Genomic DNA, 15,450 nt, shown 5'->3' on the forward strand with positions numbered 1-15,450 from the left:
CTGCTTTAATGAGGAAAACATTTACTTACTACGACTGTCTGCTTTAATGAGGAAAACATTTACTTACTACGACTGTCTGCTTTAATGAGGAAAAACATTTACTTACTGTGACTGTCTGCTTTAATGAGGAAAACATTTACTTACTGTGACTGTCTGCTTTAATGAGGAAAACATTTACTTACTACGACTGTCTGCTTTAATGAGGAAAACATTTACTTACTGTGACTGTCTGCTTTAACGAGGAAAACATTTACTTACTACGACTGTCTGCGCTAACGACTCAAATGTAAATGTCTGATAAAGGGAGGCTCTTTGAAGTGACCGGTGGTTCTATGTGGCACTCTTTCTTCTCAAAGAACCATTTTCTTGAAGAGGGTTTTTCCCTTCTTTCTTCGCTGTCTGAATGGTAGCAAATAACCTTGCTAGCTAGTGTTGTGGGAAGAGGAGGGTTGGGGTCAGGTCAGGGGGTCAGGTCAGGGGAGGGCTGGCTACAGGCCACAACAAAGGTTGTAACTTTGGGCTTGGAGGCTCATAGTGTGTGTAACCTAACGTAGCAGGTGTAAAATAAATACATGAGCGGGGTCCACATCCATTTTTCAGGGGAAAAGCAAGCTAGGTTGAAGATACTGTATCAATGAAAACCGCATACTTCCGGTTGTTTCCGACCTCGCTGAGGTTGGAGTGTGTCCAAGCTTTATTTTTGTGCAGAGGAAGAAGAACACTGTCAATGGACAATGTACTTTGACTTGAAAATACTTATTTATAATCACAATCAGCACCTTTTGAAGTGTAGCCTTTATCAAGGTGCTTGGGAAGCTAACACAAGTCTTCAGGTCTCAGGCAAGGTTTCTCACCACTCAAGCATTATTAAACGAACCCACTCTGCTACACATCCGTAGTCATGGGTTGTGTTCATTAGGACACGCAACGAAAAAATGCTTCAACAATGTTCTGCAACTGAAAATCTAAATGAGCGTTTCTTATTGTACAAATCCAGGTAGTCCCTTGCTCCCAGATGGTTTTCTTCCGTTTGGTGCCTTATGAGCACAACCATGGTCACTCCTCCTCTTTCTCTCCCACTAGGCAGCACAGTTCAGCTGGGATCCAGAGACCGTGGGGATGATCCACGGGTCCTTCTTCTGGGGATACATCGTCACACAGATTCCCGGAGGTTTTATATGTCAAAAATATAAAGCTAACAAGTAAGTACATTTTAGGATACATTGTCACACAGATTCCTGGAGGTCTCATATGTCAAAAATACTAAGCTAACAAGTATGTACGTTTTAGCATGCTTTGGGATGATTATTCCTGTATTGATTGACTGATTTCCTTATTGTATGTCAATACCTTTCCTCAAATGTGTCGGAGGTCAACTTTTTTACTACTAGGATTCATTTTACTAAAGTATACATTATATTTACAAAAATATACATTATATTTTACTAGAGTAAACATTATATTTGACAAAAGTATACATTATATTTTACTAGAGTATACATTATAGTTGACTAAAGTATACATTCTATTTTACTAGAGTATACATTATATTTTACTGAAGTATACATTATTTTGACTAAGGTATACATTATATTTGACTAAAGTATACATTATATTTTACTAGAGTATACATTATATTTGACTAAAGTATACATTATTTTGACAAAAGTATACATTATATTTGACTAAAGTATACATTATATTTCCCACTTTCTCCTTTGTCCCCAAACAACATCTAATAACAGTACTGTTATGATAACATGAAGGGGTCCAATATGACTTATCCATAAGTAGTAGCCTCATCATAACAGGAGTCTGTTATCTCCTGTTTCTGTAGCAGCTTGATGAACAAGTACATCCCCTGGACAGGACATTATTCTCCATCTATCTCCTTAATGCAGAGAGCCAATGGGTCCCATGAATGGTATGACAATGGGTCCCTTTGGTATGACTTGGCCGGGATTGAACCCCTACCTTCCAATCTCAGGGTGGACAGTCCTACCACAAGGCCACTCAGTTGGCTTAACACATTTATAAGCGGTACAAAAACTAAGAGAACAGTATACATTGGCTACTAAACTATGGCTGCAGATGTTGCCTCAATCAAAAAGTTATGTTTTCATTTTTACTAATGAAGTATAGACGGAGCCCTTATAGTCAAGGGTTTCCATCAGACATTTTGAACTGCTACAAAGGTTGGGACAGTCTCATCAATAACACCAAAGACGTTTCTCTCAGGATTGGGGTTAATTATATGTTGATATCAGTCAAATGAAATGAAAACCAGCTCATGAATTGAAATCTTTATAGAATTTCAATATTTTATCTTCATAGAAAATATTTGCCAATAATTACTTCCTGAATTAAACTAAATAGGAAATTTATCTGACCCCTAATGAACCATGGTCTCTATCGCTCTCAGTGGCTGAAATGAAGGCTGGTCTCTATCACTCTCAGTGGCTGAAATGAAGGCTGGTCTCTATAGCTCTCAGTGGTTGAAATGAAGGCTGGTCTCTATAGCTCTCAGTGGTTGAAATGAAGGCTGGTCTCTATAGCTCTCAGTGGTTGAAATGAAGGCTGGTTGTGTTTGTCTCTGACTGTTTCTGTCTTGGTGTGTTTCAGTGTGTTTGGCTTCGCCATAGTGGCCACATCCACTCTCAACATGCTGATTCCATCTGCTGCTCGTACACACTACAGCTGTGTCATACTAGTCAGGATATGCCAAGGCCTCGTCGAGGTACTTAGAGTGCATCTGTCTCTCTCTCTCTCTCTCTGTGTGTGTGTGTGTGTGTGTGTGTGTGTGTGTGTGTGTGTGTGTGTGTGTGTGTGTGTGTGTGTGTGTGTGTGTGTGTGTGTGCGTGCGTGCGTGCGTGCGTGCGTGCGTGCGTGCGTGCGTGCGTGCGTGCGTGTGTTGAATATTATGTTTGGATATTTACTGTGTGCATCACTTCATTACTTCCCTATAGGGCGTATCTTACCCAGCATGCCATGGGATCTGGGCCAAATGGGCCCCGCCTCTAGAGAGAAGTCGACTGGCCACAACAGCATTCTGTGGTAAGATACTAAAACAAATGGATTTAAACATCCTCTCACGCTCTCCCTCCCCTTTTCTCTCTCTTAAACCACACAATGAATGAATGAATTTCCCCCGGGGATAATAAGGACTACTCTACTCATTACTGGATCCAACCATTTGTGATGTTACTTGATGTTCTTGTCAAGAGAGTAGCTAAGATGTGCTTATAAACAACCTCAACATTATAATAAAGTTCCTATTGGTAACATCCCAAATAAATCTAGTGCAGCACATTGTCTTCCTACATACTGTATGCATGCATTCCACAGGAGGTTGGTGGCACCTTAATTGGGGAGGATGGGTTTGTGGTGATGGCTGGAGTGGAATGGATGGAATGGTATCAAATTACATGCCATTCCATTCGCTCCATTCCAGCCTTTATTATGAGCCGTCCTCCCCTCTACAGCCTCCATTGATGCATTCTCAGCTGCAGGGAGTGTATGTAGCCCTTTACACTCCAGGGTCCAGGTATGAGATCAAAATGGCAGATTTGGTCACTGATAAGAGCTTAAATTTGAGGCACTTTCAAATGATGCTTTTACCTAAACCAGATGGAGATTTGTAATGGACCGTTGTTGGATTGTAATGGACCGTTGTTGGATTGTAATGGATCATTGTTGGATTGTAATGGATCGTTGTTGGATTGTAGTGGATCGTTGTTGGATTGTAGTGGATCGTTGTTGGATTGTAGTGGACCGTTGTTGGATTGTAATGGATCGTTGTTGGATTGTAGTGGACCGTTGTTGGATTGTAGTGGATCGTTGTTGGATTGTAATGGATCGTTGTTGGATTGTAATGGATCGTTGTTGGATTGTAGTGGATCGTTGTTGGATTGTAGTGGACCGTTGTTGGATTGTAGTGGATCGTTGTTGGATTGTAGTGGATCGTTGTTGGATTGTAGTGGATCGTTGTTGGATTGTAGTGGATCGTTGTTGGATTGTAGTGGATCGTTGTTGGATTGTAATGCATCGTTGTTGGATTGTACTGGACCGTTGTTGGATTGTAGTGGACTGTTGTTGGATTGCATAACATTGTGTGATGATGGGGATTAATTGTGTGATGGTGGGGATTTTTATTTATTTATTTCACCTTTATTTAACCAGATAGGCAAGTTGAGAACAAGTTCTCATTTACAATTGCGACCTGGCCAAGATAAAGCAAAGCAGTTTGACACATACAACAACACCGTTACACATGGAGTAAAACAAACATACAGTCAATAATACAGTAGAAAAATAAGTCTATATACAATGTGAGCAAATGAGGTGAGATAAGGGAGGTAAAGGCAAAAAAGGCCATGGTGGCGAAGTAAATACAATATAGCAAGTAAAACACTGAAATGTTAGATTTGCAGTGAAAGAATGTGCAAAGTAGAAATAGAAATAATGGGGTGCAAAGGAGCAAAATAAATAAATAAATACAGTAGGGAAAGAGGTAGTTGTTTGGGCTAAATTATAGATGGGCTATGTACAGGTGCAGTAATCTGTGAGCTGCTCTGACAGCTGGTGCTTAAAGCTAGTGTGGGAGATAAGTGTTTCCAGTTTCAGAGATTTTTGTAGTTCGTTCCAGTCATTGGCAGCAGAGAACTGGAAGGAGAGGCGGCCAAAGGAGGAATTGTTTTGGGAGGACCAGAGAGATATACCTGCTGGAGCGTGTGCTACAGGTGGGTGCTGATAAGGTGACCAGTGCGCTGAGATAAGGGGGGACTTTACCTAGCAGGGTCTTGTAGATGACCTAGAGCCAGTGGGTTTGGCGACGAGTATGAAGCGAAGGCCAGCCAACGAGAGCGTACAGGTCGCAGTGGTGGGTAGTATATGGGGCTTTGGTGACAAAACGGATGGCACTGTGATAGACTGCATCCAATTTATTAAGTAGGGTATTGGAGGCTATATTGTAAATTACATCGCCGAAGTCGAGGATCGGTAGGATGGTCAGTTTTAAGAGGGTATGTTTGGCAGCATGAGTGAAGGATGCTTTGTTGCGAAATAGGAAGCCAATTCTAGATTTAACTTTGGATTGGAGATGTTTGATGTGAGTCTGGAAGGAGAGTTTACAGTCTAACCAGACACCTAGGTATTTGTAGTTGTCCACATATTCTAAGTCAGAACCGTCCAGAGTAGTGATGCTGTACGGGCGGGCAGGTGCAGGCAGCGATCGGTTGAAGAGCATGCATTTAGTTTTACTTGTATTTAAGAGCAGTTCAAGGCCAGTGAAGGAGAGCTGTATGGCATTGAAGCTCGTCTGGAGGGTTGTTAACACAGTGTCCAACGAAGGGCCAGAAGTATACAGAACAGTGTCATCTGCGTAGAGGTGAATCAGAGACTCACCAGCAGCAAGAGCGACATCATTGATGTATACAGAGAAGAGAGTTGGCCCGAGATTGAACCCTGTGGCACCCCCATAGAGACTGGCAGAGGCCCAGACAACAGGCCCTCCGATTTGACACACTGAACTCTATCAGAGAAGTAGTTGGTGAAACAGCCGAGGCAATCATTTGAAAGACCAAGGCTATCGTGTCTGCCGATGAGGATGTGGTGATTGGCAGAGTCGAAAGCCTTGGCCAGGTCAATGAATACGGCTGCACAGTATTGTTTCTTATCGATGGGGGTTAAGATATCGTTTAGGATCTTGAGCGTGGCTGAGGTGCACCCATGACCAGCTGTGAAACCAGATTGCATAGCGGAGAAGGTGCAGTGGGATTCGAAATGGTCGGTGATCTGTTTGTTGACTTGGCTTTCGAAGACCTTAAAAAGGCAGGGTAGGATAGATATAGGTCTGTAGCAGTTTGGGTCAAGATTGTGTCCCCCCTTTGAAGAGGGGGATGACCGCAGCTGCTTTCCAATCTTTGGGAATCTCAGACGACACGAAAGAGAGATTGAACAGGCTAGTAATAGGGGTTGCAACAATTTCGGCAGATCATTTTTTAGAAAGAAAGGGTCCAGATTGTCTAGCCCGGCTGATTTGTAGGGATCCAGATTTTGCCGCTCTTTCAGAACATCAGCTGACTGGATTTGGGAGAAGGAGAAATGGGTAAGGCTTGGGCAGGTTGCTGTGGAGGGTGCATTGCTGTTGACCGGGGTAGGGGTAGCCAGGTGGAAAGCATGGCCAGCCATAGAAAAATACTTATTGAAATTCTCAATTATAGTGGATTTATCGGTGGTGACAGTTTCCTATCCTCAGTGCAGTGGGCAGCTGGGAGGAGGTGTTCTTATTCTCCATGGACTTTACAGTGTCCCAGAACTTTTTTGAGTTTGTGTTGCAGGAAGCAAATTTCTGCTTGAAAAAGCTAGCCTTGGCTTTTCTAACTGCCTGTGTATATTGGTTTCTAACTTCACTGAAAAGTTGCATATCACGGGGGCTGTTTGATGCTAATGCAGAACGCCACAGGGTGTTATTGTGTTGGTTAAGGGCAGTCAGGTCTGGAGAGAACCAAGGGCTATATCTGTTCCTGGTTCTAAATTTCTTGAATAGAGCGTGCTTATTTAAGATGGTGAGGAAGGCATTTTTTTTAAATAACCAGGTATCCTCTACTGACGGGATGAGGTCAATATCCTCCAGGATACCCAGGCCAGGTCGATTAGAAAGGCCTGCTCGCTGAAGTGTTTCAGGGAGCGTTTGACAGTGATAAGTGGAGGTCGTTTGACCACTGACCCATTACGGATACAGGCAATGAGGCAGTGATCGCTGAGATCTTGGTTGAAAACAGCAGAGGTGTATTTAGAGGGCAAGTTGATTAGGATGATATCTATGAGCGTGCCCGTGTTTACGGCTTTGGGGTTGTACCTGGTAGGTTCATTGATAATTTGTGTGAGATTGAGGGCATCAAGCTTAGATTGTAGGAGGGCTGGGGTGTTAAGCATGTCCCAGTTTAGGTCACCTAGCAGCACAAGCTCTGAAGATAGATGGGGGGCAATCAGTTCACATATGCAAATGCAGGGCTTTGTTCCAAATAAAATGTTTTACCTAGCCCAAATGCTGCATGAATAATCTTATTATGTCACTGAATGTATCCAGCATATTTCCAGATTCTATTATTGACAAATGCTGTGAAAACTCCAGTAAATGTAAATATCAACAGTAAGGTATTTGCTTGGATTGTATCCTCACCTTTGTTCTGCTACCATGGTTATGCTTTTTAAATGTCTTCTCTTTCCACTGCTACCATTTGTTATGCTTTTTAAATGTCTTCTCTTTCAACTGCTACCATGGTTATGCTTTTTAAATGTCTTCTCTTTCCACTGCTACCATGGTTATGCTTTTTAAATGTCTTCTCTTTCAACTGCTACCATGGTTATGCTTTTTAAATGTCTTCTCTTTCCACTGCTACCATGGTTATGCTTTTTAAATGTCTTCTCTTTCCACTGCTACCATTTGTTATGCTTTTTAAATGTCTTCTCTTTCAACTGCTACCATGGTTATGCTTTTTAAATGTCTTCTCTTTCCACTGCTACCATGGTTATGCTTTTTAAATGTCTTCTCTTTCAACTGCTACCATGGTTATGCTTTTTAAATGTCTTCTCTTTCCACTGCTACCATGGTTATGCTTTTTAAATGTCTTCTCTTTCAACTGCTACCATGGTTATGCTTTTTAAATGTCTTCTCTTTCCACTGCTACCATGGTTATGCTTTTTAAATGTCTTCTCTTTCAACTGCTACCATGGTTATGCTTTTTAAATGTCTTCTCTTTCAACTGCTACCATGGTTATGCTTTTTAAATGTCTTCTCTTTCAACTGCTACCATGTGTTATGCTTTTTAAATGTCTTCTCTTTCAACTGCTACCATGGTTATGCCTTCTCTTTCATGCTACCATGGTTATGCTTTTTAAATGTCTTCTCTTTCAACTGCTACCATGGTTATGCTTTTTAAATGTCTTCTCTTTCAACTGCTACCATGGTTATGCTTTTTAAATGTCTTCTCTTTCAACTGCTACCATGGTTATGCTTTTTAAATGTCTTCTCTTTCAACTGCTACCATGGTTATGCTTTTTAAATGTCTTCTCTTTCAACTGCTACCATGGTTATGCTTTTTAAATGTCTTCTCTTTCCACTGCTACCATGGTTATGCTTTTTAAATGTCTGCTACCATGATTATGCTTTTTAAATGTCTTCTCTTAGAAACATTTCTGTTTGTCCCTGTCCACATACAGTATGTAACGGGTTATAAGTATAATGCTGTGAATCAGTGGAGGCTATTGAGGGGAGGACGGCTCATAAAAATGGCTGGAACGGAGCAAATGGAATGGCATCAAATACATGGAAACCATGGAAACCATATGTTTGATGTATTTGATACCATTCCACTGATTCCACTCCAGCCAATACCACGAGCCCATCCTCCCCAATTAAGGTGCCACCAACCTCCTGTGTTGTTACTTTTCATAGGCATTGACAATGAACAGGACTTGTCAATGTGTAAACATTAGTGAAGCCTCCTTATCAGTTTAGGAGACAGGGTAATCTTTTCTAGCAAAGAGCTAATTAACTGTTCTTACTGTAAGTTAATTGTTTCCCTCCACAGTTAGTTGGCTAGGTTAGTTCGTTAGTTAGTTAGTTGGCTAGGTTAGTTCGTTAGTTCGTTAGTTGGCTAGGTTAGTTCATTAGCTTGCTAGCTAATCTCGAAACCCAGAACCAAATATTGCGTGAGCTAGCTAGCTAGCTATTGCTACTGACTTTGATTGTGGGTGCTGAGGTGTTCAGATCTGGCCTGACGGAGGCATTACACAACAACATTAGAAACATCAATGTACCATATTTCTGTGTCTTGCTCTTTCTTTGTGTCACAGGTTCCTATGCGGGAGCTGTGGTGGCCATGCCTCTTGCTGGGGTGTTGGTTCAGTATGTAGGGTGGCCTTCAGTCTTCTACGTCTATGGTGAGTAAAACCAGCCGGGCAGTACCGAGTTTAACTGTCTCATCACCATACAGGTCCCCTAAGATAAACCCCAGCAAGCTTAGCCTAGTGGTTAGAGCGTTGGACTAGTAACCGGAAGGTTGCAAGTTCAAATCCCAGAGCTGACAAGGTACAAATCTGTCGTTCTGCCCCTGAACAGGCAGTTAACCCACTGTTCCTAGGCCATTCTTAACTGACTTGCCTAGTTAAATAAAGGTAAAATACACCAAAAAAAATACAGTGGGTGGCCCCATGACCCAGTGTTGGTAGCCCAGACTATTGAAAGTGGTATGCTGACTACTCAGTTAGCCAGTGCTAGCCTCCTTTGGGGAGCTAGCAGTATAGTACCAGTTCATAGGAGGAGAGCGGTAGAGATATAGGGCTTGCTGGGTATTTTTTCTGTGACAATGACATCCAAACTGACACAATTTATGTTATTACAAACGTGTCATCACTGTAGTGTACTGTAGAGACCATTCTCCCTACCCTACCTTTCTCCCTACTCCACCCTTCTCATTTCCTACCCTTCTCTCCCCTCTTTACCTCTCTTCCACTCTCCTCCTCTCTCTCTGCTCTCTCTCTCCATTTGACCTCTCTCCTCTCTCGCACCTCTTTAACTCTACCCTCCTCCTCTCTCTCCCCCTTTACCTCTCTACCTCTCGTCTCCTCTCTCTCCCCCTTTACCTCTCTACCTCTCGTCTCCTCTCTCTCCCCTCTTTACCTCTCTACCTCTCTCCTCTCTCTCTCCTCTCCCTCTTTACCTCTCTACCTCTCTCCTCCTCTCCCCCTTTACCTCTACCTCTCTCCCCTCCTCTCTCTCCTCTTTACCTCTCTACCTCTCTCCTCCTTTCTCTCTCCTCTTTACCTCTTACCTCTCTACCTCTCTCCTCCTTTCTCTCTCCTCTTTACCTCTCTACCTCTCTCCTCCCTTTCTCTCTCCTCTTTACCTCTCTACCTCTCTCCTCCTTTCTCTCTCCTCTTTACCTCTCTACCTCTCTACCTCCTTCTCTCTCCTCTTTACCTCTCTCCTCTCTCTCTCCCCTTTACCTCTCTACCTACCTCTCTACCTCTCTCCTCCTCTCTCTCCCCCTTTACCTCTCTACCTCTCTCCTCCTTCTCCTCTTTACATCTCTTCTCTCCTCCTTCTCCTCTTTACATCTCTTCCTCTTTCCTTCTCTCTCCTCTCCCTCTCCTCTTTATCTCTCTACCTCTGTCATCCTCTCTCTCCCCCTTTCCCTCTCTCCTCCTCTCTCTCCCTCTCCCTCCCTCTCCCAGGCAGTTTTGGGATAGCATGGTATCTCTTCTGGATCCTGGTGTCGTATGAAAGCCCGGCAGCCCACCCCACTATCACCCCTGAAGAGAGGAAGTACATTGAGGAAGCCATCGGAGAGTCAGCAGGTTTTGCCAATCCTCTACAGGTAATCACAAAGACGCATGAAACATTTTATTTCACATAAACTGCACTGTCTCTCACACACACACTCCACCACTTTTCTTTTTGCTTGTGACTTGTGCACACACGCACACACACACACACACACACACACACACACACACACACACACACACACACACACACCACATCCCTCTATAATTTCACGTTTTTGCTGTGTGAGGGCTGGTGAGGACTGTGAGCACAACCATCTCTCATTCCTCCTTGTTGCAGAAATTCAAAACCCCGTGGAGAGCATTCTTCACGTCCATGCCGGTGTACGCCATTATCGTAGCCAACTTCTGCAGGAGCTGGACTTTCTACCTGCTTCTCATCAGCCAGCCGGCCTACTTCGAGGAAGTGTTTGGCTTTGAGATCAGCAAGGTGAGACAGAGTTTTAATTTTGAATTAACCCCTATCCCCTATTACCTATCCCCTATCCCCTAGCCTCTATCCCCCTAGCCTAGCCCCTATCCCCTGGCCCCTATCCCCTACCCCTAGCCTCTATCCCATAGCGCCTATCCCTAGCCTCTATCCCATAGCCCCTATCCCTAGCCTAGCCCTTATCCCCTAGCCTCTATCCCCTAGCCTCTATCCCCTACCCTATCCCCTATCCCTAGCCTAGCCCCTATCCCCTAGCCTAGCCCCTATCCCCTAGCCTAGCCCCTATCCCCTAGCCCCTAGCCTATCCCCTAGCCTAGCCCCTAGCCTGGCCCTATCCCCTCTATCCCCTAGCCTAGCCCCTATCCCCTAGCCTATCCCCTAGCCTATCCCTAGCCCCTAGCCTAGCCCCTAGCCTAGCCCCTATCCCCTAACCTAGCCCCTATCCCCTGGCCTCTAACCCCTAGCCCAGAGAAAAACAACTGGTGGTCTACGGGTTAAATTTGGCCCACCATAGTTTCACATTTTTTGTTTTTGGTAAGAAAACAGGCATGGCCATGGGCATGGGAAACATATGTTTACATTTACAAAGCAAGTGAAATAGATCATAAACGAAAGTGAAATAAACAATCAAAAATTAACATTAAACATTACACTGACACGTTTCAAAGGAATAGACACATTTCAAATGTCATATTCTGGCTATATAAAGTGTTATATTGATGTGAAAAATAAATAAACATAAATAAACATAAATATGAACATAAATAAATATGGGTTGTGGTGTTTGTTCTTCACTGGTTGACCTTTTCTTGTGGCAAAATGTCACAAATCTTGCTGCTATGACACACGGTGGTATTTCACTCTGTAGATATGGGAGTTTAGAAAAATTGAGTTTGTTTTGGAATTCTTTGTGGGTCATTGTGATCTGAGGGAAATATGTCTCTCTAATATGGTCATACATTTGGTAGGAGGTTAGGAAGTGCAGCTCAGTTTCTACCTCATTTTGTGGGCAGTGTGCACATAGCCTGTTTTCTCTTGAGAGCCAGGTCTGCCTACGGGAGCCTTTCTCAATAGCAAGGCTATGCCCACTGAGTCTGTATAGTACATAGTCAAAATGTATGTCAGTCACAGTGGTCAGGTATTCTGCCACTGTGTACTCTCTGTTTAGGGACAAATAGCATTCCAGTTTGCTCTGTTTTTTGGTAAATTCTTTCCAATGTGTCAAGTAATTATCTTTTTGTTTTCTCATGATTCGGTTTGGTCTAATTGTGTTGCTGTCCTGGGGATCTGTGGGGTCCTTTTTTGTTTGTGATGGCTTTGTTATAGAAGGTTGGGGAATTGCTCCGTTTTAGGTGGAATTTAACTATTTTAACTATTTTCTGGATTTTGATAATTAGGGGGTATCGTCCTAATTCTGTTCTGCATGCATTGTTTGATGTTTTAAGTTGTACACAGAGGATGTTTTTGCAGAATTCTGCATGCAGAGTCTTAATTTGGTGTTTGTCCCATTTTGTGAATTCTCTCTCTCTCTGTCAGGTGGGGATGGTGTCGGCCTTGCCACATCTGGTGATGACCATCATTGTGCCCATCGGGGGACAGCTGGCCGACTACCTTCGAACACACAACATCATGACCACCACCAACGTCAGGAAGCTCATGAACTGTGGAGGTGAGAGGCCACTCCATGGTGAACTGTACCCTATATAGACACAGATCTGGGGTCAGTTTTGCATTTCCCTCACTAATGGTTCAAGTTAGAATTGGTGGACGGGAAGTTGATCCTAGATCTGTACTTAAGGGAAACTTGGATTCGAAAACAAACCCATTTGAGAGGTGTTAGCTGGTGTTAGCTGAGCAGGGGGAGGGAGAGACTGAGTCAGAGAGGGGTGGGTCGTGTTGCAGGATAACTTTTATGCAATACACTTCATTTCAAACTTGTAGTGTAATTTCAGATTCAACCTTTCAAAAACTGTCCATGAATTCTAATCCACATAATAATTCACATTTCCTGTTGCTGCTGGATTAGTTTCATGCTGTAGCCAACTGGCTCAAATGAAGATCCTGTAGTTATAAGGGAGGAGAGAAAGAGAGAGCGAGAGAGAGAGAGAGAGAGAGGGGGGGAGAGAGAGAGAGAGAGAGAGAGAGAGAGGGGGGAGAGAGAGAGAGAGAGAGGGGGAGAGAGAGAGAGAGAGAGAGAGGGGAGAGAGAGAGCGAGAGAGAGAGAGGGGGAGAGAGAGAGAGAGAGAGAGAGAGGGGGGGAGAGAGGGGGAGAGAGAGAGAGAGAGAGGGGGAGAGAGAGAGAGAGAGGGGGGGGAGAGAGAGAGAGAGAGGGGGAGAGAGAGAGAGAGAGAGAGAGAGAGGGGGAGAGAGAGAGAGAGAGAGAGAGAGAGAGAGAGAGAGAGAGAGAGAGAGGGAGAGAGAGAGAGAGAGAGAGAGAGAGAGAGAGAGAGAGAGAGAGAGAGAGAACACACACACAATAGTAGGCCCAAACAGCTGATGACGAAGATGTGTGATTGTGAGTGTAAAATAAAGTGTGTGACTGTGGCGGCAGCTTGTTCATGAGGGCATCATGTGTGTAAAAGCAGTATTAAAGTGCCTGAGAGAGCACAGTGTATGACGGTGGCAGCACACAGACATGTTCTGCTGCTGTGAGCTAGTGGTAGTGGTGCGCTAGCCGGGATCAAACTGATGATTCTACAGCTGGGACTGCGCTAACACAAGCATGCTGTGTACGCATCACTGGCCCCTCTGCTAATGAGAGCAGTCTCACAGAATAGAACAGGAGATAGGTAACTCTCAGTGCCAGAACTACGTTAGCTCAACGTTAGCTCAACGTCCCAACACAACCTATTTGTGTCAGACAGGAGAAGAACAAAACCATCGAACCAATAAAAAGGAATGCAGACTGTTAAATAATTCTTATATAAACAGAAGGAATGCAGACTGTTAAATAATTCTTATATAAACAGAAGGAATGCAGACTGTTAAATAATTCTTATATAAACAGAAGGAATGCAGACTGTTAAATAATTCTTATATAAACAGAAGGAATGCAGACTGTTAAATAATTCTTATATAAACAGAAGGAATGCAGACTGTTAAATAATTCTTATATAAACAGAAGGAATGCAGACTGTTAAATAATTCTTATATAAACAGAAGGAATGCAGACTGTTAAATAATTCTTATATAAACAGAAGGAATGCAGACTGTTAAATAATTCTTATATAAACAGAAGGAATGCAGACTGTTAAATAATTCTTATATAAACAGAAGGAATGCAGACTGTTAAATAATTCTTATATAAACAGAAGGAATGCAGACTGTTAAATAATTCTTATATAAACAGAAGGAATGCAGAACGTTCTCTAATAATATGTGCCAAATGGTAGATGCTTTAATCCAAAATGACTTTACAGTTCAGTGAGGGCAAACATTATAGTATCTGTATATACACAATTCCTGTGGGAATTGAACCCATGACCTTGGCATTGCTAGCGCTCTGCTCTCACCAATTGAGCCACACAGGATCATCATCATCACGTCACTGGCACAGGGCATGGGCATGACAGAAGGGGCAAATTAAAATGATCCACACAACAAACACGACTAGGACAAGACATTAATGATAAAGTTGCAATATGTACATTTTTGGTCGAAAAATTCTAAAAGTTATCCCAACTCTCTAAATATATGTCTCTGCCCACAACCTATGTTTGTCACAGAGTGCAAAACGAAATGGTGATCAACACCCCCACCCACCCCTAATAGCAGGACAAACATTAGAGTCAAAGGGTCCTTTCCATATTGTGATCTTTCGTGTTTGTTGTTAGTGGTGATTTTAGTGTGTTTAGTTGTGGTTCCTGTTTTGTCACCAGGGTTTGGAATGGAGGCCACATTCTTGCTGGTGGTGGGATACTCTCACACCAAGGTCATGGCCATCTCCTTTTTAGTCATCGCTGTGGGCTTCAGCGGATTTGCCATCTCAGGTAAGGACGTGAAAGATTTTCTCTCCCACAAACAAACAGACTTTTAGGACCGTCACTACATCTCTACAGAGTTGTGAGAAACCATATTTAAATTCATATTCAGTTGTTGTGTCATGAGCGTTCTGGCACAAAAATGGTGGCTGTGCATCACCCAAGTGGTGCTTCACATTGGTGGTGGATGAGGTGAGTTTTCTCCTTACTATGTAAAACTCTTTGAGGACCTCAGTTGGTAGAAAAGCACTATATAAATCCAATCCATGAATTATTAATGATCTATTTGTTTTGAACTGTCAAGGATGTTCTGTTGATGACGTATGTATGTGGCTAGCTATTAAACACCTATCCAGGCATTGTGAGATCATGTGTCTGAAGTGTAGTCAGCCTGGAACGTGTCCACTGTCTGTGCATGAGCATTGGTAGAATACTCAGTGATGAATGCTTTGTGATGCACAGGTGTGGGTGTCATCTCCCGCCTCTGTGCTAATCTGATTTGTCAATTCACTTTGGAGAAAGACAACAACCAATCAGTTAGGGTATTCTTCAGTCAACTTGTAGGTCTGAGAGACAATGCTCAGTTGCACCACTCGCTGGATAAATGGAAGTGAAATGTCCCACTCGTAATTCAATACAGGTACCAAACTGTTAGTTAGGTTTACTGAGTAACAACAGTCAGGAAGATAA

General features: G+C 43.0%; 1 protein-coding gene across 1 annotated transcript; it reads left to right on the forward strand.

Annotated features, from left to right (window-relative positions):
• The first annotated feature begins 1,048 nt into the window (after positions 1 to 1,048).
• LOC112225786 (vesicular glutamate transporter 1-like) lies at positions 1,049 to 14,831 on the forward strand. Its single transcript, XM_042309772.1, has 8 exons — positions 1,049 to 1,202; positions 2,623 to 2,737; positions 2,967 to 3,054; positions 8,860 to 8,946; positions 10,240 to 10,382; positions 10,631 to 10,780; positions 12,317 to 12,449; positions 14,659 to 14,831. Exons 1-8 carry the CDS (start codon positions 1,120 to 1,122, stop codon positions 14,814 to 14,816), a joined length of 957 nt encoding a protein of 318 aa, XP_042165706.1. The 5' UTR covers positions 1,049 to 1,119; the 3' UTR covers positions 14,817 to 14,831.
• Positions 14,832 to 15,450: the final 619 nt, after the last annotated feature.

The sequence above is a fragment of the Oncorhynchus tshawytscha genome, linkage group LG30 (assembly GCF_018296145.1).
Source record: "Oncorhynchus tshawytscha isolate Ot180627B linkage group LG30, Otsh_v2.0, whole genome shotgun sequence".
NCBI classification, from domain to species: Eukaryota; Metazoa; Chordata; class Actinopteri; order Salmoniformes; family Salmonidae; genus Oncorhynchus; species Oncorhynchus tshawytscha.